The sequence below is a fragment of the Microtus oregoni genome, unplaced genomic scaffold, assembly GCF_018167655.1.
Source record: "Microtus oregoni isolate MIOR12 unplaced genomic scaffold, Mior012 000019F_ref0000042, whole genome shotgun sequence".
Lineage (NCBI taxonomy): Eukaryota > Metazoa > Chordata > Mammalia > Rodentia > Cricetidae > Microtus > Microtus oregoni.
The window spans coordinates 4,613,666-4,636,390 of record NW_024543078.1 but is presented as its reverse complement, the minus strand read 5'-3'; the positions used below and the strand labels follow the sequence as shown (position 1 = coordinate 4,636,390).

Below are 22,725 nucleotides of genomic sequence, written 5' to 3'. Positions count from 1 at the left end.
GGGGGACCGGACTAGGGGGTCCGCAGGCTACAGTTTGTTTGTTTGCTGTCGGCGATTTCTTTGAAAGTTGGATGCGGGCGACTGAGAGGGAGCGGGGGCGGGCGGGAGGCGGCGCGGGGCGGAGAGGACGGCGGAGGGAGGAGCGGGAGGGGCGGCTGCAAAAATGACTCAGTAAGTTCGGCGGCCGCTCGGCCTCTGCGCCTCCGGTGCCAGCGCCCCGGGATGTATTCCTCCCCGCTCTGCCTGACCCAGGTACGCACCCCGCGCCCGCTCGGCCCCTGCCCGCACCCCGGCTCCTCCTGGAACCGCAATTTTGCAGACTGGAACCTCCCCTCCGCAGCGGGGGTGGGAAAAAAAAAGGCGCGCGCGTCTTCCTTACCCACCCCCTTCCAGGCCAGGATGTTCCTGGCATGGACCTGGGGTGCGGGCAGCTCTTGAGATAGGGGATCCCCTCCCCATTAAGCTTGGATGTGCACTTGAAACCTCGTATTCTGGACCCCCACTTTGATTTGAATTGCCTAACTGTTCTTGGGACTCTCCCATTCTTCCCCTCCTGGCTGGATGTGTGGGGGAGCTGGCGTCCTCCCCACAGCCCTCACCCTTTTGCCCCCAGGAAGCCTGGGGTCTTCTCCAGATGGAGAAACTAAGTGGGTATCTGCAGAAAGCCCCCTCCCACCCGTGGGACAGATCTTGGGGTTCCATGCTGTACCCATGGGTTCAGTGACTGTGCGGGAACGGGACCCCCGGCTGTTGTTCGCGGGTCCCCAGTTTCCCAGGTGGCCCCCCCAACTGGCCGTGGCCCCCTCCATTTCAGGCCCACGTGTGCGCGGGGGGGGGAGGGGCACACGAAGTTGGCGCGCAGGGGGGAGGGGCGGCCTTGCCAGTGTCCGTCGCGGGTCCCCCCTTCCCTGGCTCAGCCCCCCCAGGTCCGCATTGATTCTTGAATTATTGAGCCGAGCAGTCGCTACCAGGCGGCTGGCGGGAGGAGCAGAGGCCGGGGCTGGAGGAGGAGGAGGAGGTGGAGGCAGGGGACTGGCCCACACTGTGGGCTGCGGACTAGGTGACCAGGCCAGCACCTGCCCCACTGCTCCCCTCTGTCTGGGTTCCAGCATCTGAGGGGATGGGAGGAGGGGGCATATCCATCCTGCCAAAGACCCCTCCAAGGAGCCTCCTAACTGTCTCTGTCCCCTCTGGGATCCCAGGCCTTCTTCCTTTTCCAACTCTACAGCTCTCTTCTGATGTTTTTTTTTTTTTTTTTTCTGTATGACTCCAGCCTCGGTTTCCCCCGAGAGAGAGAGACAGACAGACAGACAGACATAGTGGTCTCCAAACTGTTAAGTATGATGCTGGAGGATTGTGATTGTCCAGTGTCCTGAGAAGTTTGTAGGGGACTCAGTTGTTTTTGCCAGGGAAGGCCCAGGTGGATGGTTTCAAGAACAAGTTCTCTGGGGTCCCCTGTTCCTGCCAGGTTCTACTTGGCAGGTAATAGAGTTCTTCAGTCCCCAGGGGAAGCCCCTGGACTGAGGGAACCCCAGCCTGCCCTATGTAGGGTTCCCTGGTGACCTTGGTTAAATGCCTGCCCCTCCGCAGACCTCAGCTTCTATTTCAAGCCAGATTTGGGGAGGGGGCACCCCTACAGCCTAGGGCAGGCATCACTTGGTTGCTGGCCAGACCGACAGTTGGGATGGGATTGCTGTGTGTCCCTGGGCAAACTCTGAGGTCTCTGTGTTGACCGTTGGGCTTGGTGGCTGAGAAGCCTGAGGTAGACGTGGCCGGCTGGAAGGCCGCCTGGGCACGTGGAATTCCCCATCCTGGCCTTCTGGAGTCCGGCCTGCGTCCAGGTTGCTGCTGGGAGCTGGGGGTGGGGGCAACCCCGGTGCTGGCTCCTGCCCAGGGAACTTGCTGTGTGGCCTTGGCCTCAGTTTCCCTTGTAGGAGGGTGTGGGTTGGACAGGGGTGGAGGGGCAGCCTAGGGTAGCAGGCGAGAGAGGAGAGGACAGAGGCAGAACAAGATGGAGGGCATCCCAGGCTGCTTTGGGTTTGGGGTCCCCCAGCCCTATGATCTTACTACTCTCCTGCCCTGGGGGAATACTGAGACTTCCTAGAGTCCCCTGAGCCCCAACTGTGGTCTCTCCCTCTCCACTCAAGCCCAGTCTGGGCAGGAGTCTCAGAAGAACCCCAGAAGCAATGCTGCAGTCCCCCGACACCCCCCCCCTCCCGGTCTCCGTGTCTGCCTTGACCTGTCTCTGCCTCTCTGTCTCTGTCTCTCCTCACCCAGCCCTCTGAATCGGCTAATTTTAAGCCAGGGTTCAGCCTGAAATAACTCCTTTCTGATCTAACCGGATCCTACCGGGATCCTGACCCGGGGCGGGGTTGGCCCTGATGTCAGCCCTGGTGCCAGGGCTACCAGGTGCCCGGGAGGATTCTGGGAGCCCCCGTGGGTCCCCTGTCCCGTCTGTCACTCTGGGCAGTGACTCAGGCCCCTTTTCACTTTTACTCTCTGGAGGAATCAGCCGTTACTTCCATGAATCCCAAGCTGAAGCGGCCTCCCCCTCCCAATCCCTCCCTCCTTCCCGCCCTCCCTCCCCACGTTAGTTATTCCGGGTTTGGGGCCAAATCCCTGTTGGCTGAGGTTGAGGATTCCCTGGGCCTGGGCTGAGGCCACCTCCCTCCTTCATTCATTCCCTCCTCATGGCTTCGCTCTCTCTGCTACCATCCTGGCAGTGGGGAAACTGAGGCAGCACACGGCACCTGACAATCAGGGTTCTGTTCCTGAGGGGGTTGGGGGCGTCAGAGAGGGTGAAAACCGGCCCGGTACAGCACGGTATGGGCTTGGTTCCAGTGTGTCCCCGAGTGGACTCCGGCGATAGCGCTGTCTCCGTCCCCGACGCCCCCTCCTCGCTGCAGAGAAGGTGCCTCTGCCTGGGCCGAGGCCTGTAAATCAGGGTGCTGGATTCTGGCGAGTCAGCGTTCTGGCCTCTCCCGCTGCAGCCGCTGCTCCCTCTCCGGCTCTTCCTGCCGCCCTGCACCAGACAGGGGAGCCTCCCGCTCCTTCCTGTCCCCTCCCGCAGAACTCCGTGCAGCCCCCCTCCTCCCGGGTACACAGGGACCCGCCGCCACCGGTCAGCTGATTTACCCCCACCCCCGTGTCCCCAGAAATGCGGGAATGGGAGCCCCTCACATCAGCCCAGAATCCCGGTGACATATGGCCTCAGTTTTTTTTTTTTGGAGGGGGTATTTCTTATGTACTACTAGGGCATGACACACAGTAGGAGCTCAATAAGTGCTATCAGACATAGGTGAAGGCATACAGTAGGCATTCTATAAATGTTCATTGCTTAGTAAATGGCTGTTAATGTGTCATCTCACACAGAACAGGGGAGACAGGATAGTGTCCCCCGCAGACAACCACACCCATTGTCCAGAGCTAGGTAAACAGTAAGCACCTAATAAATGCTGCTGCCCAGGCCTGTGGCTTGGCCGGTAGGCATTTCATAGCTTCCCTTCACCCTGTCAGTTAAGTGACACAGACTTGAGGTGGGTGAAGGCACACAGTGGTGACCCCCAAATTTTAGGGCACATGTGGAGGTCAGAGGTCACCCATAGGCAGAATTTGAACTCTGGTCCCGGTGCTTCCACACTGGCAACCCACACACACACACACACACATACACTTACAACTCAGTCTTAAGTCTGACCAGCCCCTGGCAGCTGCAGGGTTTGATAAGTTAGGGTGCCTGTGTGGGGTGAATTGGAAGAAGGCAGGTAATATAAGATTCACCAGGTATGGTGGCACGCACCTGTGACTTTGGTATTCAGGAGTCGGAGGCAGGGGGATTATCATGAGTTTGTGACCTCGGACCGAGTAGAGGATCCACAGGGAGCTGGGTGAGCGTGGGGACGGGGCATAGCCCTCCCTGTCTTCCCCAACTCCTCTGCCACCCACTGCTCCACGCAGGACCTCTGCACTGGCTGGCGGAGAGTAAGTGCAGGATGGGTCCCCTGGGGACCTGGTGAGAGCTTGCCACAGGCCCCACGCTCTGAGTGCGGACCAGGAATCTGGAGTGTGGGGGTAGACATGGCGGGATCTCAGCTGCGTGGTCACTTGTGTGAGGAGGACTGTGGGTTCAGATGGCCCTGGACCCCCCAATTCAGAGGGGAGGGTGGGAGTCACAGGACTGGCTCAGCAAGCAGCAGTGCAGGGGCCCGGTTGTGGGAGCGGTCTTGTCTGATACCCTCCTTGGCTGGGAACGAGGGTGGCCACATAGAAGCTTGAGAGAAAAGCTGCATGAAGGAGGGGGCCCTGGGGACAGGGCGTCTGGGCTGTGGAGGGCTCACTGGGCTCTTGTGCAGGTGTCCTGGCTTTGGCTGGTCTTGTGGGACAGAGAGCCTGGGCCTGCCGGGCCAGCAAGGACAGGGAACATGACCAGCAGGTCTGTGACCCAGTCACTGCTGTTTACCCTCCTACCTTGCTGACCAGCCGGGGCCACCAGTGACGGTGCTGTGGGTGCAGAAACAAATGGGACTCGGTGACAGGGGTGCTCAGGGTGGATTGGATCTGGGTCGCAAAGCCCCCACTGGCCCCCACAGTGCCGCCCAAGCCCCTCCACCCCCCTGAGGTCTGTGTGACCTGGTTCCTTCCTGTCTCTGATTTCACAGGTCAGTTACCATCCTGACCCACGAAGAGGCTCCATGAGCCTAGCCCAGTCCCCCATCTTCTCCCCAGACTCGCAGCCAGCATGGGGGAGGGCAGGAGCCCCCGAGGTCCAGGCCACAGCTGTTCAGTGACTCACACCTCAGAGGACATTGGCCTGGGGGACGGGGTGGCCCGGCCTGGCCTCCTCTGTCTCACCCGCTATTTTCAGAGGTTTGGTAATAGGTGGCACCTGGCATCCTGGCTCTGGGGTGCGGGGCAGATGCAGTCTTGGGGGGTGAGCCTGCTCAGTGAACTGGGGGGTCCAGAGGAGACCCCCTGATTCAGAACTATCATCAGAAGAAACAGACCAGCCCCCTGTGGCCTGTCTACTTGAGGCCGGTGGGGACCTCGGGCAGATCTTGGCAAGGTCTGAGCCTCAGTTTCTCCATCACACCACAGGTAGCGGAGCTCTGAGGGTGTACCCCTCCACGTGATTATGTGGCTCCTGTCCCAGATGTCGCCATCCCCCCAGCAGGGAGACAGAATTTTATTTTCCCTCACATCCCCTGTGACGCTGAGGGTCCTCTCAGTTTTTCCTGGTGGACACTGCGAGCCTCAGGATGACCCCTCCCATTCAGGGAAAGACACCCCGTGCTGCTCCCAGGATGGCAGAGGAAGTCTGAGGGCACCCCCCCCCACTGTCTCCATAGGGGACACACGTGGACCTGCGGCTCTCACATGGTTTGGGCACTAGTGTTGGCTTGGCCCTGCCCTGTGCAGCTGGGGACCCCTGTAGCTGGCATTTGGGGACGCTTTGTGTCAATAAAGCTTTATTGTAAGCCACCTGTGCTGTCGCATTTCCCTGGCACACATCAAGGCACTGGCCTCAATCTTAGACAGTCTTCCCAGAACCTCATCTTCCCATAGGGGACATGAATGTCCCCGGTGTCCCAGCTCCGTCGTTTACTGGGAGCTCTGGTTGCCTGTCTAGGGCTTCATCTCTAGACCCCCCCCCCTCCATCTGTGGTAGGACAGTCTGGGCCTGAGGTTCCCCACCTGGGCAGCGGGTCCATCCGGCCCTGGGCCTGTTTCCCCACCTGGGCAGTGGTTCCGAGTGTACCCGGCTTCAGTTATCCCGCCTTTCCGCAGGATGAGTTCCACCCGTTCATCGAGGCGCTGTTGCCGCACGTGCGCGCCTTCGCCTACACGTGGTTCAATCTGCAGGCGCGGAAGCGCAAGTACTTCAAGAAGCACGAGAAGCGCATGTCCAAGGACGAGGAGCGCGCGGTGAAGGACGAGCTCTTGGGCGAGAAGGCCGAGGTGAAGCAGAAGTGGGCATCCCGGCTGCTGGCCAAGCTGCGCAAGGACATCCGGCCCGAGTGCCGCGAAGACTTCGTGCTGGCTGTGACCGGCAAAAAGGCACCAGGTTGCGTGCTGTCCAACCCTGACCAGAAGGGCAAGATGCGGCGCATTGACTGCCTGCGCCAGGCTGACAAGGTGTGGCGCCTGGACCTGGTCATGGTCATCCTGTTCAAAGGCATCCCGCTGGAAAGCACGGACGGCGAGCGGCTGGTAAAGGCGGCCGCGTGCGCGCACCCGGTGCTGTGCGTGCAGCCACACCACATCGGCGTGGCCGTCAAGGAGCTGGACCTGTACCTGGCATACTTCGTGCGTGAGCGTGGTGAGTGTGGGGGGCACACGTGGGGCGTGGGGGCATGGGGGCGGGAGCCGGGTTTGGTCGTGAAGGGGACGTGGCCGTGACTGGGTGTAGCCTGGTCAAAGGCGTGGTCAGAGTCAGAGGAGCTGGACCACGGCCATGGTCAGGGGTGGGACCATGTTCAGGGTCATCATCAAGAGCTGGGCCGTGGTGAGGCCATGATCATTGTCAGGGACATCGTAATGTGGTGGTGATCGCAGTTAGGAGCTGAGCCATGGTGTGGCCAGTGTCATGGTCAGGTTCAGGATCATTGTCACAACAAGGTCATGTTTAGGGGCATGGTCAGGAGCTGGCCCGTGGTCACTGAGGGGTAGGTCCATGGGCTGGGGCAGGGTCTGTCAGGGCCGTCAAGGATCAGCAGCGTGGATGCCTGTCCTTCCTAGTGGAGCTCAACGAGCACAGCCCTGCTCAGACCTGGGGGAGGAGCAGCCAAGAGAGAGGGCTAGCCTCCACCCGATTGGGCCTTGGCACTTGTGGAATGTGGGGCTGTGACCATGGTGTCCACAGACCTGATTGGCCTGGATCTGAGCAATGCTGACCTGGAGGTGGGAAGGGGGCGGGGCCAGGCTATGGATCTGCTTTGAATAGGAGCTGGAAGTTAAGGACCCAGGCCAGGGGATGTGGCCCTACTTGTGGGCAAGCGCGTAGCCATGCCCCTTCTTACTTCAGACTGCTGCTGAATGGGAGGTGCCTTTCATGTGGGCGGGGCCGACAATGGCTCCACCCACTTCCGTCTTCTGCTGAATAGGAGTCCCAGGGAGCCAAGTCCGTGGGGTAGTCTGGCAGGACTCAGGCAGAGGCAGGGGGATGGCTGTGAGGTGGACAAAGGCCCGTGCTCCACCTGAGAGTCAGCCACGCGAGTCATCTGCGCACCAGGGTTCCAAGAACCCAGGCAGCACCCAGGCAGATTGCCCGGTGATAGCCCATCAGAGAGGACAGCCCTGGCCGGGTGGGTCACTGCTGGCTGGGTGGATCCACCTCTTCTCTGTACCTCAGTTTCCCCCACCAGTTGAGAAGTCCCCAATGTCACACAGAGTAGAGCCAGTCGGGCCTCTCCCAGCCCTGACCTTGAGTCTGGCTGCAGGTGACCTTAGCCTCTGGCCCAGTCCCTCCCCCACCTCCCGCCAGCCCCCAGCTGTGTGGACCAGTGGGTCAGAGGCTGTGGGTGACCACCGTGGGCAGGGGCAGGGTGTGGCCTGGAGGTCCTGGACTCAAGGGTATCCAAGTCCCCATTGTTACCCCTCACCCCCGCCCCGCCTCCTTGGAGCTGAGCTGATAAATTTTCAAAGGCACTTTCTGCTGTGTCAGCACCATTTTCCCTGCATCTCCCTCCCCCACCCGCCTCCTCTGCCCAGCGGCAGGCAAGGCCTCTAGGCCTCCCTGAGATGCCTTCCCACGGGTCACCCTGGTCAGCCACCTGCGTCCCTGGAGGCTGGGACAGCCAAGGTTGGCCAGTCCTATAGCTCCATTGCCAGTTGGCTGTGTGAATCCTGTCTGTACTTAATTTCTGTATCTATAAAAGAGGAAGCTCACACATAGACTCCAAGGGAGTTGCCAGGAATCCTTCAAAACAAAAAGCAAAACCTACCCAGATGAAGATGCAGCCATCCCAGACCAGGGAGGCCATCACTGCCTCAAGCCTCTGCCTTTGCCGGCTGTTCCCGTTTCCCAGAAAGCTTTTCCCTAGGCGAAAATCCTGAGTGAATTTAAAACCCTGACTCGAAAAAAAAAAAAAAAAAAAAAGCAACCCTGACTCGCAGCTCCACCTCCGTCCATCAGACATTTTCTGGAGGTCTTAGGTTGCTCTGTAGCTCAGCCAGGCCTCCTGCCCCGGTTCCCATCTCGGCCACGATGTCCGGCCAGGGAGGCAGAAGCCAGAGGGTCAAAAGAGAGACCAGCTCTATCCCAGACAGCCTAGCCTGAGCCACCAGCGCCCCTACCCCCAGCCCGGGCACCGAAAGTGGAGTCTCTGTGCCCATCTCTGAGGTCCCAGTGAGGTCCCTGAGAGACACCACCCTGAGCCCTGTCCCCCAGTTCCTCAGGTCGGTCCCAGCTCATCTGGCTTCTGAACCAGCAGTTGGGGAGTGAGGGATGGGGGAGGCTGCCCTTGTCCCCCTCCTGCCTCAGGGGTCCCCAGGATGGGGGTCTCTACCTGTGATGCTTAACATAGGGGTGGCAAGCTTGGATTGAGCTCTTGAGGGGCACAGGGTCAGTGTTAGGGGTTTGATGTGAGACCTCTGAACGGTGAGGGTGCAACAGTTTAAATTAGTGAGGGGCTGGCCCTGGGTTCTGTCCTCGGAACCCTGGAGGTCGGGTCTAGCCTCTGCTACGTACTAAGTTCAAGGCTGACCTTGTGTCGGAGGAAGAAGTGGGTTAGCAGTGGAGGAAGTGGAGAGAGCACACCAGGCTGGAGGGGTGCTCAGGGACTGCAAAGATTCTGGGGTCACAGGAGCCAGGGAGATAGAGGAGACTGGGGTGCCGGGGTGGAGGCCAGTGGCAGGCGAACGCAGCCCAGGCTCCCAGGCTTGGCCTGCTTTCGGGAAGGAGTCTGGGAAAGCTGGGCCGAAGGAGAGGCGGCTGCCAGCCCGCCGCCCTGCCCCCCCTGCAGCCCGCGAAACCCAAAGCGCGGGCGGGCACTGTGCCAGGGGGGGAGGGGTGCCAGGCCCGCCCAGGCCGGCAGCTGCCAACCCAGATGGTGCCCATGTGCTCGCCATGGCCGGACTCCCTTCCCGCCAACAGCCACAGGGACAGCGTGGTGGCCCCAACAGGACCCAGAGTGGGAGTGTGGTCTCCTTGGGTGCCAGGAGGTGGGGGCTGTGCTGCCAATGTTGGAATTAGGGCCTGGAAGGGCTCACCCCTTCCTCACTGGGGGATTCTAGGCTGGACTCCACCCTGACCACGGCCCCAGACCCTCACTGGGGATTCTGGGCGGGGCTCCACCCTGACCACGCCCCCAGCCCTTCTCTGGCCCAGTCTTTCCCATCTTTAGGGGAGGGGTCTTTGAAGCACAGATGGTGTCTTTCATGTCACTGGCTTTCTAAGAGACAGAGCTGCAACCCTAAAGAACACAAACTCCTGAGAAAAAATCAACGAACAGCCCATTCACATGTCCTGTGTTCCCCAGGGTAGAGACAGGTGGAGGTCTGAGGTCAGGGCCAGCCTGGGCTACAGAATGAGACATCTCTAAAATGCCCAGGCTGGGCTCACTCCATTCCGGATTCTTGAACCCCTATGTCCCCACTAGGAAGCAAGGTGGCCCAGGGGCTGTGAGGCCGCAGGTGTCTGGAGGGGAAGGGGAAGGGGGACGCCGCGGCCTAGTCATGGCCACTGATCCCAGCGGACTGCAGAGACAGATGGGCAGTCATGGTCGTCCATCCTCCCCTTGGTGGCGCTGCGCATCCCTGGGCAGGTGGCCGGACTGCATGCTGTGCAGCCCCGGGGAATCCTGAGGAGCATCTCTGGTCTCTGCCACTTCCTTGCTAAGAAAGGTGTCAAATACTATCGCGCCTGCGGCGCCGCCGCTCATACTGGCAGCGTCGGGCAGGCCACTCTGGGGCTCCGAGTCCTTGTCCCCTGCACCGTGCCCGCCGCAGTTGGCTGGGAGCGGATCAGGACACATCTCCGACCCCTACACAGCTGGCCGCAGCCATGCGTGGGGCTTTGAGGAGGATGGGCAGGACCCGTCTGTGGACATGGGGAGTCATGACAAGATGGGGAAACTGAGGCCCCGAAAACTCCATCTGGCCTCATTTGGGTTTTTGGGCAGGGTCGCATGTAGCCAGGCTGGACTCAAATGTGCCACTTGGCTGAGGATGGCTCAGATTCCTTGTCCCCTGCCTCAGCCATACAGAGGGAGGACCCCTAGACCAGCGCTGATGTCCCATCCTCTGGTGGGAGCCATACAGAACACTGCCCCCGCACGTTCTGGAACATCCCACACCGGGTTCTGGACCATCCCGAATGGGCTAAGCCGCAACTGCGGGTTTTGGCATGCGGAGGACCCACAGCCCCTCCAGCTTGGTGCTGATGGGCAGATCGGTGGCAGGACTTCCCACAAGGTCTACACCCTGAAGGCTGAGGCAGGAGTGTGGTCGTGAGCCCCTGTTGGAATTCGCTAAGCGCCGACTTGTCTACACTGCCACAGACAGGGCAGTTATCACACTTAATCCTCCTGAGGGCTGAGGCTGGGAACCGAGCCCAACAGGTAGGATTCGAACCCACAGCTCAGATTCCCAGGGAGTTCCCAGAAGCACCTCAGCCCCTCGGGCCTAAAAGCTGGTTCGGTGGTGGAAGTTTGGGATTGGGGGTCAGCAGTGAGGGTGCAGAGGCGGGGGTGCAGGGCTCAGCGTCTGACTCCAGGTGTCCATCTGTCCTCATGCCCAGTCTGCCCGCCAGGGCCCGCCCCCTGCTCTCCCTTCCCTTCCCTTCTCCTCCCCCCTCCTCCTCTCCCTCCCCCCCCCTTCCGAGCTGAATGGGCCCCTTGTTCCCGGCCACACCCTCCCCCGGGGTCACTCTGGGACAGACTCAAGCCGCAGACCGCCTTAAAGGGCCAGCGTCAAGATGGGCGCCCAGAGGCTCAGGGTGGCCAAGGCCCCACCCCAGACACGTGGGGGGTGGGGAGTGGGCGGAGCTCCAGATTCAGTGCAGTAATAGGACACCTGCTGCTTCCGGATGCTTTAGCTTGCGGGGTGCTTTAGGCCCCCTGTTTCACTTCCTCTGTGACTCAGTTTCCCCTCTAGAGAGCCAGAGGGCAGTCCGTCTATGGAATGTAGAAGAGGCCTAAAAGGTCACCACATGGCAAGGGTTGCATTTTTTGAGTACCTACTGTATACCAGGCCCTGCTGAGAGAGGTGCAGAGCACGGAGGGGGGGTCATGGTGCCCTGAGGAGGCGCCCAGGGGTGGCCGGTCAGGTCAGTGCTGTGCAGCCTCGGGCTACACGCATACCCTCTCTGGAAGTCAGTTTCAAGAGTAATGGGAACAGAAAGGGTCTCTTTCTGTGAACTAGTGGGGACTGGTCACTTCTGGGTGCTGCAGGGAGTGGGGGGTCCCCAGACTAGAGCCGATGGGAGGGGGTCCCCAGAAGAGAGCCGACGGGAGAGAGGGTTCGGCAGGTGGGAGCTGACAAGAGGGGGGTTCAGCAGGTGGGAGCCCTGGGAGAAATCAGGGACCTGAGATTGCAGCCCCTGCGGCAGCCGGGCTGCTGATGTGGCCCAGGTCTGCAGTGCAGACGCCCCGACTGGTCCCTGCCGGATGGAGCTGCCTGTTCCTTATGTAACTGGGTTATGCAAGGACAACGGCCCAATTACGTAAAGAGGCGGCCGTGGGGGAGGGGCTTAAAGGGGCCGTGTTCCGAGACTCCCGCCCCCAGCCCTCCTCCACATTGACGGCGGGCATTCCTCCCAGCCTCAGTTTCTCCATCTGTAAGTCGGCCAGGGCCTCGCCAGGCTGCCATTGGAGGGGCGGGGGACTCGGGCCAAGCCAGTCTGCCTCTGAAGCCCCTACTGTGTGCCGGGAACTGTCAGTCCATGAATGAGACGGGGTGGGGGTGAGGGTGCAGCTGAGTGGACAGGTCCCTGGGGCCGCAGCCTGGAGGAGCGCAGGACAAGGCGGACCCCAACTGAGGAGACACCTGTGGTGACCTCTGGTGTGAGCTCTGGCATTTGGGGGTCGCCACTGTCCCCCATAACCAACCTCATGTCTGTTGCACTCTAGGGACAGGATGAAGAAGGGAAACTTCACACCACGGCAGCATTTATCGCGCGGGTCCTGTATACGCAGAGCAGAGAGGAAGCCCCTGTGGAAGGAGCGGAGGGACCAAGGGGGTGCACAGCAGTTAAGGGCTCCAGGAAGGTGGCGAGAGGGCACAGGGGGAGGGACCCACCAATGGCTGCTGTTGGAGATGACTGGCTGGGGGTTCTCGGTGAGCCCCAGAGGACTCTGTCCTGCCTCCTTTTTCCTATCTGTCTGTACGTTAGCAGAGTGCATGTGAGCACCACAGGGGCCAGAATAGTTGATACCAACTTGGTGCTTAACAAGACAGGAAACAGAGGAAAAGGATTCACTCTCGAAGCCACGGTGCACCAGGCTGGATCATGGGGGCAGGATTTGAACCCCTTGTGTGGTCTCTGCAGAGAGTGGGCCACTGGCCTAGGGACCAGGAAGGTTCTGGCAAATGGGCGCCGGTGCTAAAGGGGTTACAGCAGCTCAGCATCTCTGACAGCTGGGGAAACTGAGGCCCAAGGAAAACCAGAGAGGATCTCCACAAAAGAGTCATTCAAAATTCCCCAGGTGTGGACCCCCCACCAGGCACCATAGCCCTTTGCCTGAGTTGTGGGACCCAGGACAAGCGAGCCTCCCATTCTGTGCATCTATGTTGCCCTGGACTGAAGAGCTGCCCCCACTCCCCCAGCCTCCCATAAGGGACTGGGGGCGTGGTCAGGGTGGAACCCCGCCCATAATTTCCAGTGATGGACTGGGGGCGTGGCTTAGCATCCATGCAGGTCCCAGCTATTATGTCCTGTCAGGGAAGGTGGGCTTGTCTGTCCCCACACCCATTTTCCTCCCCGTCACTGTAGGTTGCTGCCTCTGATGCCCCCAGCCTTCCTCAGGTTCCCTAGTCCTGGGAATGTTTATTCTGTGCCTGTTCTGTGTCCACTCACAAAGCAGCAGCCAGCACTGGCACTGCTGAGTGCCGACGGTGTGTGCTTCCTGTGCACTAGTGTGTTTAAACATGAGAGGTGACGTGTGTTTCTCCTCCATTGTGGGAAGCCATGACACAGACAGAAAGGGATCATCTCTCTCTTTTTTTTTTTCTGGTTTTTCGAGACAGGGTTTCTCTGTAGAAAAGGGATCATCTTGAGTCTATTTCTAGTTCAGAGACGCTGGAGCTGGCCTGGAGCCACACAGCACAGGATCTGTCTTCCCACCTCCTGGTCCAGGCTTCTGACCTGTGACCCTGTGGGGTGGTGGAGAGGGACCCTTGGAGTCCCCTGCGGTGGCTTTGGGTGTCCTCAGGGCTGTGGCCTGGCTCTGGCCCCTTGCAGCCACAGATGGATTCCTAGGACTGGCTAGGAAGGGGGGGGGGGGGGACCGGGAAAGCCAGGAATTCGCTGAGTGTAAACATGGGTTATTTTCAGCTCCTCCCGGCTGGCGGGTGACACTTTTGACTTTGGAGAGGACCAGGGTCTGTCTGGTATTTTTAACCTCAGATCTCACAGCCCAGGAGCCACCCGGGTGACAGGGCCACAGTGTGTCACTGCCAGACTGGGGGTGAGGCCCAGGCCATGACCACCTGGCCCCATTCCCACCACGACCACCTGCGCCTGACCCATCCCCACCAGGACCACCTGCACCTGCACCTGCCCCATCCCCACCACGACCACCTGCACCTGCCCCATCCCCACCATGACCACCTACACCTGACCCATCCCCACCACATCCACCTGACCCATCCCCCACCGCAACCACCTGCACCTGGTCCCACCCCCACCACGACCACCTGGCCCCACCACCATCCCCTACCCCATCCCCCACCATGGCCACCTGGTCCCATCCCCCACCATGGCCACTTGGCCCTGTGCCCCAACCTGGCACCTACAGTTTAACCCTGGAGGTTGCTGAGTCCACCATGCCCTGTACCAGGGTCCCTTTTCCTGGTCACCCTGACTTGGGGAGGGGTTGGCTCTGTGTCCCAGCCTCCACCAGATGGCCCTCCCCAGCCACAAAATGGCCGCCTAGGCCACAGAAGCATCTGGAAGCCCAGGGAAATGGCCGCCCAGTCGATGATGTCACCAGCATGTGCCTCCCGGGCCACATGCACCAGGTGACCGAGCCCGATGTCCCCTCGGGGTCCCTGGGCTCCATCACCAACCAGAGCAGCAGCCAGGGCAGCCCAGAGTGGCCCAGTGGGGTGGGGAGGACTCTCCGGAGGACTTGGCTGAGAGGACCTGTTGGCGCTGGCCCAGGCCGGCTGGAGCTGGAAAGAGTAGGCCAGCCTGGGAGGTCACCCCACCCGGTTGCTGCCTCCTCGTCCCCAGGGCTCCCCGCGTGTCTACAGTGGCCATCTGGTTGGTCCCCACTTTTATTTATGTAACGGTGGAGAGGCGGGAGTTTTAAGCACCATCCGCCCCTGTCCGCCCGCCTGTGGCAGGACCATGGAAGTCCACCTTCAGTCTAGCCTCTGGTCTTCCTGCTGTGACTCCTGCCGATTGGCCGGGAACCCGCTGGAACAAGGCTTGTGTTTATAGCAAGCGTCAGATGTGTGCAGAATGAACTGACACACATTCCTAGCCAGGCTCGCACAGAAACCAGCAGTGGGTGGGCCCCGAATCCCGGACAGAGCAAGTTGGAACAGAACCGGATATGTGTGGGAGGAGGAAGGGGATTTCCAGGCTTCCCGAGCCTGAACATGGCATGCTGGGAAAAGGGAGCACCAGAGAGAGGCTGCTGCCCTGTGAAGGTCCAGGGCAGGACGGAGCCTGTGCCACTCGGGGGGAGGAGCCCAGGGGCTGCAGGGAGGACTGACTCCTGCTCACGGCCGCCTAGTACTCCCTGCAGCTTGGCCTCGCTCCCAGACGGGAAAAACTCAGTGCAGGACTGAGTCCCTATTTTTACACCTCTAGGGACCTGTGCAGGAGCAGGGTGTGTGGTCATGTGACTATCCCTCCCCTGAGACCTTTAAAAAGGACAGTTGAGTTACAGCTGTGGGACATGACCTCCTGACATGCATGTTCGCAAAGGTCCATCTGTCCATCGCTGCCGACCATTCCCCTGTCCCTCTCCAGCGTTCCTGGAGACTGTAGGAGTTAGACCACAGGGAAACCATCCTGAGTCTCCTGTGTCCTTCCCACCCTGTCCCTGCTTCTGGGGCAGTGACTGCCCCATCACCCACAGTCTATGTACAAACTTGGGGGAGGTGACATCCAGGTCTGCAAAGGAGGACAGGTGGAACAGGAAGTGAAGTGAGGGGCCAGCAGGTGATGCTGCAAAACACACCTGCCAACCAGTGCAACTTTCCCTCTTGCACAGCATAACTATGGTTCTTTCTTACTGGGGTATGATTAGGGTGGAGCCCTACCTAGAATCCCCCAGTGAGGGGGCTGGGGGTGTGGTCAGGGTGGAGCCCCGCCTAGAATCCCCCAGTGAGAGGGTTGGGGGCGTGGTCAGGGTGGAGCCCCGCCTAGAATCCCCCAGTGAGGGGCTGTGGGCGTGGTCAGGGTGGAGCCCCGCCTAGAATCCCCAGTGAGGGGGTTGGGGGCGTGGTAGGGGTAGAGCACTTTCCCAGGATGCATCCCACTATGGTTCATCTCCAAAATTTTACAAGAGATGTTGCAGCTGGACCAGCCCATCTTGGGGATGACCCCTGACCTCCAGGCCCATACTGACTGAGATAACCTTGGGACTCAGAGCTTCCTTAGGAAGAATCCTCCCTCCCTCCCTTCCCATACCTGAGGCCACCTGAAAGCCTTGGAGCTGGGACCCTTCCCAAAAGCCTCCTGCCAGGCTGATCATGCTAATCCCTTCTGCCACAGGAAAAGGCCCAGCTCCTGACCTTCCACCCTCTTTACCCTCCCCCTCGGGCCTCAGTGGTCAGCTGAGCTCAGCACCTGGCAGGCCCCCAGTCTACCAGGGAGGGAATTATCTCTAGATAAAATGGAAAGAAAGTACAGGGGAGGAACTGGTAGCCAGGGCAACATGTGACACTGGAGGCCGCAAGACCACCTGTGTCCTCAGTTTCCCCATCTGTAACATGAGAGGCAGCCTGGAGCCCAGAGGCTGCACAGCACAGAGGTAGCAGAGCTAGGATCTGAACCCCCAGATCTCTCACACCTTGGCAGATGTCACTGCGATGTTGTATGGTCGGTACCGCTATGTGTGCTATGGTACTACGCCTGTAGATTGACACACAGAGGCAGAGACGCAGGTCATCCTTGAAACAAGAACACCCCCTTTAGTGTGTTCCAGGGTAGCCACTCCCCTGCCAAACCCACCAGAAACCACTCCCCTACCATCAGGAACTCCTGAGGGTCTCGTGCTCAGAGCAGCTGCAAGCGTAACAAGTCGTTTACAGAAAATTCAGGGTCTGGGTCCACAGCCCCCAACACAAGGTCACAAGCTGTCCTCTCTTCTCTTTGCAGATGCAGAACAGAGCAGCAGCCCCCGGACTGGAGTGGGCTCCGACCAGGAGGACAGCAAGCCCATCACCCTGGGTGAGTCCTTGGCAAGCTGAGGCAGGAGGATTATGGTTTCAAGGGTAGCCTGTGCTAAGTAATGAGTGTCTGTGCATAGTCAGCAGAGCTGGAGCCTAGAATTCCCCCAGTGAGGGGCTGGGGGCGTGGTCAGGGTAGAGCCCCGCCTAGAATCCCCAGGGAGGGGCTGGGGGCGGGGTCAGGGTAGAGCCCCTGCCTGGGTGAAAGGGGCAGTGCTGTCTCCCATGGGGCCTTTGCGGACCTCAACACCTCCTCGTGGACTGCCATCTTCCTCGTCTTTGGGCAGCACTTTGCCTACACCAGGGTCTTTGACTGCCATCACAGATTGTGCCTGGGAGTGGGGTGTGGAGGGGGAGCGCCGATGGTGGCAGCCTCCGTGAAGGGAGAGGAACAGGCCTGAGCTAGGCCTGCCACGGCTCGTGACCAGGTCCATGACCCGGAAGCTCCCCAGCCTCTTTCTGCCTCTTCCCTTCCAGCCAGAAGGAGGAGGAGGGTGGGGTCCCCGGAGGATCCCAGTCCTCGGGACTCCCCTGCCTCCGGACATGGACCCCGGTGGCCTCTGTACAAACAGGAAACTCCCGGGGGAGGAGCAGGAGGCTGCAGCCACCATGTGGGTCAGCAGGAAACGGTTGGGGGGGCCACTTCCCGGTGGACACCGCAGGGCCAGCCCTGAGCCACTGGTCACTGCTCAGTGAGCGTGACTGTGCTGCCCCCTGGGGGCCGGTCCCACTACTGCTCCACTCTGGGTTCTTCCTGCTGCAGGCATTGGCCGGGGATGTGGGTGTGTGTACTTGCTGTGGTTGATGTAGCCTTAGCCCGTACCTGCCCTCACCGCAGCGAAGCCCACCGTGTAGGTCCAGAACCTTCCGTCCGACCCAGCCTCAGTCCACAGGCTCCTCCCGCCCCCACCCTGTGTCGGTCAGGCAGTTCGTGACTGCACGCACGGTACTCTACCGTGGCTGCGTCAGAGTGTGCAAGCCAAGGTGGTGTAGACAGGGACCGGCAGGCAATATACTTGCCACCATCATGGGGATCCGAGTTCGAATCCCGAGTATCCATGTGACCGCCAAGCAGCTGTAACCCCAGCCCAGGAGTGGGGTGCGAGTAACTGGGTCACATGACCTTCAGGACTCAGACAGGGGCAGAAGCTTGTCACAGAGCGGCGTGGGCATCACCCTGGCTGCAGGTATGGAGGAAGGTGGCTGCTGACCTCTGACCCCTGTGTGTTCCAGACACCACGGACTTCCAGGAGAGCTTCGTCACATCTGGTGTGTTCAGCGTCACAGAGCTGATCCAGGTTTCCCGGAGTGAGTGTCTCCGTCCTGGGGCCGTCTCCACGGGAGGGGGGTCGCATGAGGAGCACGCCCCCCTGACCTCTCCTGTCCTCTCTAGCACCTGTAGTGACGGGAACCGGACCCAACTTCTCCCTGGGAGAGCTGCAGGGCCACCTGGCCTACGACCTGAACCCTGCTGGCGCTGGCATGAGGAGGACTCTCCCCAGCACATCCTCCAGTGGGTAGGTGCCAGGGTCGCTGCTGGCGCACCGGCGTCTCAGCCCCCTCCCCCCTGCAACAGGCCCACAGTTCTCAGCCCCCTTACCCTCTGCAGCAGAAGGCGCAAGGTTCTTACCCCCTACCCCCCTGCAGCAGGCTCAGGTTCTCAGCCCCTGCCCCCCCTGCAACAGCAGGCCCACGGTTCTCACCCCCCTGCAGCAGGCCCATAGTTCTCAGCCCCTGCCCCCCTGCAGCAGGCCCACAGTTCTAAGCCCCTGCCCCCCTGCAGCAGCAGGCGCACGGTTCTTACCCCCTTCCCCCTGCAGCAGCAGGCGCACGGTTCTCAGCCCTTACCCCCCTGCAGCAGGCGCACGGTTCTCAGCCCCTTCTCCCCCCTGCAGCAGCAGGCCCACGGTTCTCGGCCCCTGCCCCCCCCCCGCAGCAGCAGGCCCACGGTTCTCAGCCCCCTTTCCCCTGCAGCAGCAGGCCCACGGTTCTCAGCCCCCTTTCCCCTGCAGCAGCAGGCCCACGGTTCTCAGCCCCCTTTCCCTTGCAGCAGCAGGCCCACGGTTCTCACCCCCCTGCAGCAGGCCCACAGTTCTCAGCCCCTGCCCCCCCTGCAGCAGGCCCAGGTTCACTTGCAGTAACCGTTTGTACTATACACGTGGGCTCATCTTCAGAAGCCTAGTTCCAGTACCCTGTCACCCAGCCCTGGTAGGCCACAAAGGCTAGCCTGAAGCCTGACAAATTCTTCCAGAGATCTTGGGACATTGAGCTGATCACGTGGTGTGCCTCTGTTTTCTCCATCTGTAAACCGAGTCTTAGCCCTGGGTTTTAGTGCAAAGACTGGTGTCGCGTCCACCTCTGCCTCCCTCTGGGAGTCCCAACCAGTTGACTGGCTGTAGTTCCCTTGATGTTTCCTGATAACACCCCCTACAAACGGGAAGTTAGCCAGTCCCCATCTCCATGGTAACCAGCCTGCATCCTGCATCTCCTCCCCCCCCCCATCCTTGTTCGCTTAGGAGCAAGCGGCACAAGTCGGGCTCCATGGAGGAGGATGTGGACACGAGCCCCGGCGGCGACTACTACACCTCTCCCAGCTCGCCCACGAGTAGCAACCGCAACTGGACGGAGGACATGGAAGGAGGTGGGGCCTGGCTGTGTGGGTGCAGAAGCAGTTAGGACTACCAATCCCGGCGAGCTCTGCGCTCTCACCCGGGGCAGGAGCTAAGCTAAAAATGCAGGGCCTCTTGGGAGTTGTAGTACGACAGTATATTACTTTCACCTAGACTAGATTTCTAGCAGGAGCAATGCAAGTGCCCTGTATAAGAAAGAAAGCAGCCCGGGTTGTAGGGCCTTCTGGGAGGGAGTTGTGAGTTCCCGCCGCTCTTTGATTCCGGTGCCGGAATCACTGCCTCCCGGAAGTCCCTGCCGACTTCTTCCCCCTTGAAGGCTCTTGTAGAAGGATCGGAGTGAAACGACCCCGGTGTGCGCCGTGTGACCTCAGCCAGTCTCTGGTCTCTGATAGTGTCGGAGGTGCTGGCTTCCCAGAACTACCCCAGGCCAGGGTGTAGCTCGGGGAAACTGAGGCCGGTGGCGGGCGGGGGCTCTGGGGACCTGGCCTGGCGCTGGCAGGTCCTGCGGCTGGGGAAAGACATGCCATGCTAATCAGCTTAGTGGCCTTAATGAGCCGGTAATTGGGGACAGTCTAGACAGGAAGGGAGGTGAACCGATACCGTCCCGGGGGACCCTGGGTAAGATGTCTGACCTGGGCAGTTGGAGGGGACAGTGAGGGCGGGGCCCAAGCGAGCATGCTGCCCCTCCCGCGCTGGAAGATGCTGCGGGGCACTTTAGCCACGGTGCTAATTCTTGAGACTCTGACGTCATCCCCTCCAGCCTGCTTCTCCTGTGCTGCCTGTCCCCCACCACCACTCTGACAGGGTGGCAAGCCCAGGGTGGTGACAGCAGATGCAGACAGTAGCTGGTACCCCAGCACTTGGGAGGCAGGAGGATTGCTATGAATTGGAACAGGTTACAAGTACCTGACCTCTGTGGTCAGGACCAGGATCCCTAGGGAATAAGAAAAGCCTTCGAGGATAGAGGAGACCCTCCCCTAAAGATGCCTGTCAGGGCCTGTGTTCGTGGCTGTGTACTATCTCACGGTGCTCTCTCCTGAACCCCCACCCCCACCCACAGGCATCTCGTCACCGGTGAAGAAGACCGAGATGGACAAGTCTCCGTTCAATAGCCCGTCCCCCCAGGACTCCCCCCGGCTCTCCAGCTTCACGCAGCACCACAGGCCTGTCATTGCGGTGCACAGCGGTGAGTGTGGTACCTGGAAGCGCGACCGCCACTGGCAATGGCGACACAAGTTCTGCCGGCTTTCCAGCCTTTGGTCCTGTTACTGTAACCCTCCAGCCAGGAAGAAAAGATTAGTATGGTGTGGTGGAGATGGCCTGAACTGGGGAGGAGCAGGCTGTAGGGAGCACCTCTGTCACCTGTAGAACCACCCGGTAGGTCCTGGGTCAGCTGATGGTGGCCCTCCTGCTGCTCGGTCATATGTATAAAGTTTTATGGGCACCTGGTCCCAAGCAGCCTCTTCCTGTAACTCCAGCTGTTTGCCCACCACATTGATAAAGCCATCTGCGGGAAGACACACGCGTGACCATCCGCCTGGGGTCAGGATGGGGTGACCACCCTAGAGAGGGGACTCGTCCCTGTCACAGGAAAGGGGCCCTGACACCTCGCAGCATGAGGGGCCTGTGAGAGACCCAGACGCACAGTGTGGGCCCTGTGACAGGAAGTGTCTAGAACTCGGGGCTCCAGAGATAGGAAGTAGAATTATGGGGGTGTGGAAGGGGCAGGGCGGTTGTCATAGCATAATTCCAGGAAGAGAGTAAAGATTATCACTTGAGCACTTGGTTTTAAGGGTCTCACTGTGTAGCCCAGGCTGGCCTTGAACTCACAGCAGTCCTCTCTGCCTCAGTCTCCTGTGGTTCTGCGTGTGCCGCCCAGCACACTGCCTGCTGCACCCATGACCTGGTTTTCCTCTTTTTGCATCCTTTTTTACATTTTACTGCCTGGTTCTCTGTCGTAAACGATTTTAGGACATAGGCTCCACTCACCTGTCATGTGCTCTGCTGGGGACCACAGTGGTGCCCTTGAAAAGCTGAAGTTCAACCCAGACTGGGTCCCATTGACCCCATGACCACCCTACGCCTCTGTCCACAGGGATTGCACGGAGTCCCCACCCGTCCTCAGCCCTGCACTTTCCCGCGACATCCATCTTGCCACAGCCAGCCTCCACCTACTTCCCCCACACGGCCATCCGGTACCCACCACATCTCAACCCCCAGGACCCGCTCAAGGATCTGGTGTCCCTGGCCTGCGACCCGGCCACTCAGCAGCCTGGACCGGTGAGTGGCCGGTGTGGCCTCAGGGTTGGCATAAGCCCCCTCTACTGTAGTTGAAGGCACAGTGAAGCCTGGGGGAGGGGGGGCAGCAGCCATCACACCGTGCAGCCTGATGCATGCAGGCTACAGGGGAACCCCATTCCACGGGCTCGTAAAATCTAAGACCTAAGGGCATCAGCATTGGTTTGTGTGAAATACAAAACATGACAGAGATTCAGATCATTTGGGAGGCTGAGGCAGGAGGATTGCTTTAAGTCTGAGGCCCCTCTGGGCCATGCAGTGACAGAAAGAGCATGTGGGACTTGGGGTTCTCGGATTTGGGGAAAGATGGGTGCGAGGTGCTGCTGACTGAAAGGGTCTGTGGGTGCGGGTGTCCCAGGGGTACATCTGAGCAGGTGTACCCAGCATGTCCCAAATGCCAACTGACTTTAGGGCCTGCAGCCTCCCAGACCTGATGTTCCCAGCAGCCACAAGTCATCAGTCCCCACATTGGCTGTGGTGCAAAGGCACCTTTCCAAATAGCTCCCATTCTGCGTGACCTTGGGCAAATGTCTCTCCCTCTCTGTGCCTCAGTTTATATACCTCTAATAAGTCAATCTGTGGAAATCTCCCCAGTGAGGGGCTGGGGGCGTGGTCAGGGTGGAGCCCCGCCTAGAATCCCCAGTGAGGGGCTGGGGGCGTGGTCGGGGTAGGACCTCTGCTTGGTATACAGCAGGAACTTGGCAGTGGCGCTCTCCCCCCCCTCCCCCCCCCCCCCGGGACTTTATTGCCACTCTGCCTTTCCCACTTCCCCAGCTCCTCATCCTTTTCTGCCCCTGGTTGGTGTGATTCTTTCGTCCCTGGGCGCCGAGGTTTTGGCCCCAGATAAGATGTGGCGGAGACAGGTATGAGAAGCAGGGCATGGAGGCACAGGACTTTCATCCTGACCCAGAGGGCTGAGGCCAGAGGATGACTGTAGGTTCAAGTCTAGTCTGGGCTACAGAGAGATTCTGCCTCAGAAAAGAACACCACCAGCCAACTAGATGATAAATAGATCTGCACAGACACTCCACCCACCCTACACTCTCTACGAGGGGAATCAATAAATAAAGCGTCCTTAATAATTGATGGCGCCCTACGCGGGACACCGCCAGCCTGGCCGCGACTAGTCCTGAATTATGCACAACGGCCTTTGATTATTAATATTTCATTCGCTGCCCCAGCCCAAGGCTGATACCTCACCTTCCCAACCACATAGGAACCAGCCAGGATCCCCAGG

General features: G+C 60.1%; 1 protein-coding gene across 3 annotated transcripts in view; it reads left to right on the top strand.

Moving 5' to 3' along the window:
- The window catches only part of Nfic (nuclear factor I C), a 34,549-nt gene that overhangs the window by 4,338 nt on the left and 7,486 nt on the right, over positions 1-22,725 (top strand). For 2 of the 3 annotated variants that reach the window (XM_041668774.1, XM_041668772.1), the window contains exons 1-8: positions 152-252; positions 5,785-6,316; positions 16,490-16,561; positions 17,794-17,868; positions 17,954-18,077; positions 19,077-19,201; positions 20,251-20,376; positions 21,286-21,470. In XM_041668774.1, the coding sequence (XP_041524708.1) occupies positions 223-252; positions 5,785-6,316; positions 16,490-16,561; positions 17,794-17,868; positions 17,954-18,077; positions 19,077-19,201; positions 20,251-20,376; positions 21,286-21,470 (1,269 nt within the window). In that variant the 5' untranslated portion in view covers positions 152-222. Of the gene's footprint in view, positions 1-151; positions 253-5,784; positions 6,317-16,489; positions 16,562-17,793; positions 17,869-17,953; positions 18,078-19,076; positions 19,202-20,250; positions 20,377-21,285; positions 21,471-22,725 lie in introns of those variants that run through there. The other variant, XM_041668773.1, reaches the window with a different exon arrangement.